The 3,795-nt window shown below is 34.5% G+C and overlaps 1 protein-coding gene across 2 annotated transcripts in view; it reads right to left on the bottom strand.

Moving 5' to 3' along the window:
- The window catches only part of Adam2 (ADAM metallopeptidase domain 2), a 68,743-nt gene that overhangs the window by 40,676 nt on the left and 24,272 nt on the right, over nucleotides 1-3,795 (bottom strand). For both annotated transcript variants that reach the window (XM_013514227.1, XM_005373747.2), the window contains exon 8: nucleotides 422-493. In XM_013514227.1, the coding sequence (XP_013369681.1) occupies nucleotides 422-493 (72 nt within the window). The remainder of the gene's footprint in view (nucleotides 1-421; nucleotides 494-3,795) is intronic.

Raw genomic sequence — 3,795 nt, 5'->3', positions numbered from 1 at the left:
AGATTCTCCTATCTCAGCCTCCTAATGGCTGGGATTACAAGTGTGTGCTACCACATCTGGCTAAATTTTTATTTTTAAAAATTATTTTACTTTATTAGTGTGTGTGTACTATATAATATTTACCTTTCTTGTGTGAAGTTGGTACATGTACATAACACATTTGACTTCCATTTTTCATCCACTTTCCTTTTCCTCCTTCCCCCCTCCACTCATCCCTTGATCCCCTTCCCCCTTTTTTTAAAAAAAAATCTTAACTAGCTATTTACAATTATTGTTTTTGCTACTTTATAGATAGTAAACTAAAATTTAGCTCTCCCACATCAGAAAACGTGGGTACTCAGGCAGTGTCATAAAAGAAGGTATGGGAATTGTTCTAGTAACAAAAGCAAGTGCAAAAGTTATTTAAGAAGCAAACACTTACAGCGTTCATCAGTCCAACCAACTGGAAAATTTTCTGCGTGACAACAGCTGTATCACCACCCAGGTGCTTATACTGAAAAATACAATTACCTTTTAGAGCTACAGATACATTGTGTAACACTCAATTATTGTGATTATTCTGTTTAATTTAAAAATTATTTAAAGTTTAATTATTATTTATTTAACAGCATAGTAGTTTTTACCAATACCGCATTATCAGTATGCAAACAATGTAGTATGTATGCAGTGTGAAAACTGGGAATATAAAAAATAAAAAAAGACTACAGACAAGGTATAATTCCACTGTCAAAAATTAATGATAATACAGCTGGCAGAGAACTTTAGCTCTAAATTATAAGATTTAAATGAGAATACCTATATTTACAAAGGTGAAAAATCTAAGTCAGAAAGATTGTACACTGGCTGCATCTATTCAAAGCCAGGTGTGCCTGAAACTTCTCTTAAGTAATTATGGAAATATTAGTAGAAAGCTAAAAGCTCAGAAGAACAAAAACTACAGAGAAAGGAAAAGGAGAAAAGCTAAAGACAAAATTCAGAAACTGAAAAAGTTGATGAGTGGTAAATTACTAAGCAGGTCTAAGAAATATGAATCATAAACTCAGCCAGGTACGGTAGCACACACTTGTAATTCCAGCCCTGGGGAGGCTGAGGCAGGAGAATTGCCTTCAGTGTGATGGCAGCCTGGGCTCGCCGTGAGTTCAGGGCCGGTCTGAACTACATAGTTAGATGGTATATCAAAAAAAAATAGTGAATCACAAACCAGTGGAGCAATACAGTTCATCCTGAAAACCCTAAAATACTTGAAGAGGCTACACTGATATATCTAAAAGCTAGAGAAAATGGAATGACTTAATTTTTGTTTTAAGAAGTAGTTAAGGCTGAGAAAACTTCCAGAATGGATGTGTGAAAAACCCCAGTAATGTTACATATTCGATGAGTCCATTCATACAGCATTTGCCCAGAAGCTAAGGGAATTAGGATGAAAGCTATGGAGTGGCTCCACAGAATAGCACAGTTAGAGGAGTCTCTATTGTGACTGTGTCACTTATAATATCCTGGCTGTATGTGGTGCTGTAGAATAGACTGCTTAAAAGTTAAACAGAATCTCTAAGTATTCTTGCAACTGCATATGAATAATTATCTCCAAATGAAAAGATAAATTAAAACTAAAAATCTAAAAAATTTCTACTTAAGACAAAAGGAAATAGTTAAAACCAACATAAGTTATGAAACCTAGAACAAATCAAAATTTCAGACACACATAAAAACATATAAATAATTTCCCATTGAAATAATTAAATATGAATGGTTCAGTCAATGACGCAGACACCAGAGATGGTCAGACTTGCTGGAAGAAACAGATAAGAAGCATTAACTGTTCAGAGGAGACATAGGACATTCACAAAGACAGGAGACAGTACGTTCACAAAGGCGCAAACTTCTTGAGTGTAAGAAGGCTGAAAACGTAACCAGGCAAGCAACAATGTTAAAAGAGCTGGATCATCCATTGGGCAGATATAAAATTATAATTACATGCATATCCAAGAACAGAGCCAGGAAATTCTACACATTGAAAAATGACAGAATTGTAAAGAGAACATAGAAAAGTCAGTACTACAGACGTTAAGTATAAAACTCACAAAAGTAGAAAAACTGGGCAAAAATTCAACGCAAATATTAAAGACTAAAACAAAATTGTAAGTCAGTTGATAGCAGTAGAAACTTTCAACATCCTCGGCATTCTTCTCAATTACCCAAGGAACATATGCACAGTAAGCAGGTGGTAAGCTGTAAGATGAGATTCTTTACAATCAATATAATTTTTAAAATACAAAATGTACTCTCTGTGTATAATAGGGTTCAATTAAAAGCAAAAATGAGAAATTTGAGAGATTCAGAACATCTGGAACCACATATAAATAGTGATGAAAGAAGGAATCACAGAAGGGCTTAGGAAATATTACATTAATTAAAATATAGCTTGACAAACTTATAGTTATTCAGCTAGAGCAACACTCGGCAGATGTATAGCAGGAAACCGCAATATTTCAGAGAGAAGCATCTCAAGTCATTAGCCCTACCGGCCACATTAGTAACTTACCGTGAGGAGATGAAAATAAACCCAAAGAAAGAAAAGAAGAAAAATAATAAAGATAAAAGCCAGAATGATTGAAATGAAGATATAAAAACAACAAAGTTAATTAGCCAAGTTAACTCTTTGAAAAGATGAAAACAGCTTTAGCCCCATTAACAAGAACAAAGGAGAGAAGTCTACAATTATTAATGAAAGGCTGGAACAACCGACCTTGAAGAAATACGTAACACCGACGCTGTACCCAATTACACTGCAAAAATCTGAGTAACTGAGACGCAGTGAATGACTCCTGAGACACAACTTTCTAAAACTGACTCAAACAAATTAAAACTACAACAAATAAAAAGAAGGAAAATGCAATTTAAAAAGTTTTGTAAAAGAAACAGTTGGTGCCACAAGACTCCAGCAGTTCTACCAAATGTTGAATGAAGCACTAACACCAGATTCTTCTAGAAAATAGTTAAGAAGCACTTTCAAACTCATTCAATGAGTTCAGAAAAGATAGAAGAAAACAAAACTCCAAAGTAGTATCTCGTGCATATAAATGGACAAATCCTAAACAAGATGTTAATGATCCAAATTATACAACCACACAACGGGATTATGAACCACAGCTGAATGGTACTTATTCCAGGAGTATAAGGTTGGTTCCGCATCTAAAAGCCAATCTATAGTAGTACAACATATTATAGAATAAAAGCTAAAAAACGCACAATCTTGTCAACAGACACATAACTAAACATTTGAACAAACACTGTACTCACTCATGAAAAACAACACACAGTAATCTAAGGAGAGTGGGGAATTTCCTCAGCTTGATGAAGGGGCTCAGTGAACACCCACAATACCTTCATTCCATTATTTCCCTCAGATGTGGACTGACGAGGATATCTGTTCACACTGTGTCAATTCCACCTGTCACCAGAAGTTCTGGGCAAGACATTTACTCAAGGGAAAGAAGCAATACACATTCATTTAGGAAAGCAAAATGTTAAACCCTTTGTTCACAAGAGATTTATATAGAAAGAATACTAAGAAATCCACTAAAAGTTATCAGAATGAGTAAATGATTTCAGCAAGGTTGCAAGGTATAAAAGATTATACAAAATAATTGTATTTCATATACCAGCAATAAATAATCCAACAATTACATTAAGGAAATAATGGTATTGATCCTCGGGCCTGTTTTTTAGCCAGTACCAGGCTGATTTTATGACCGTAGCTTTATAGTATAATTTCAGGTCAGGGATTGTGATTCC

Source organism: Chinchilla lanigera, unplaced genomic scaffold (genome assembly GCF_000276665.1).
Source record: "Chinchilla lanigera isolate Chin_1 unplaced genomic scaffold, ChiLan1.0 scaffold00002, whole genome shotgun sequence".
NCBI lineage: Eukaryota > Metazoa > Chordata > Mammalia > Rodentia > Chinchillidae > Chinchilla > Chinchilla lanigera.
Note: the sequence above shows the minus strand (reverse complement) of the source record. Positions and strands in the feature narration are given on the sequence as shown.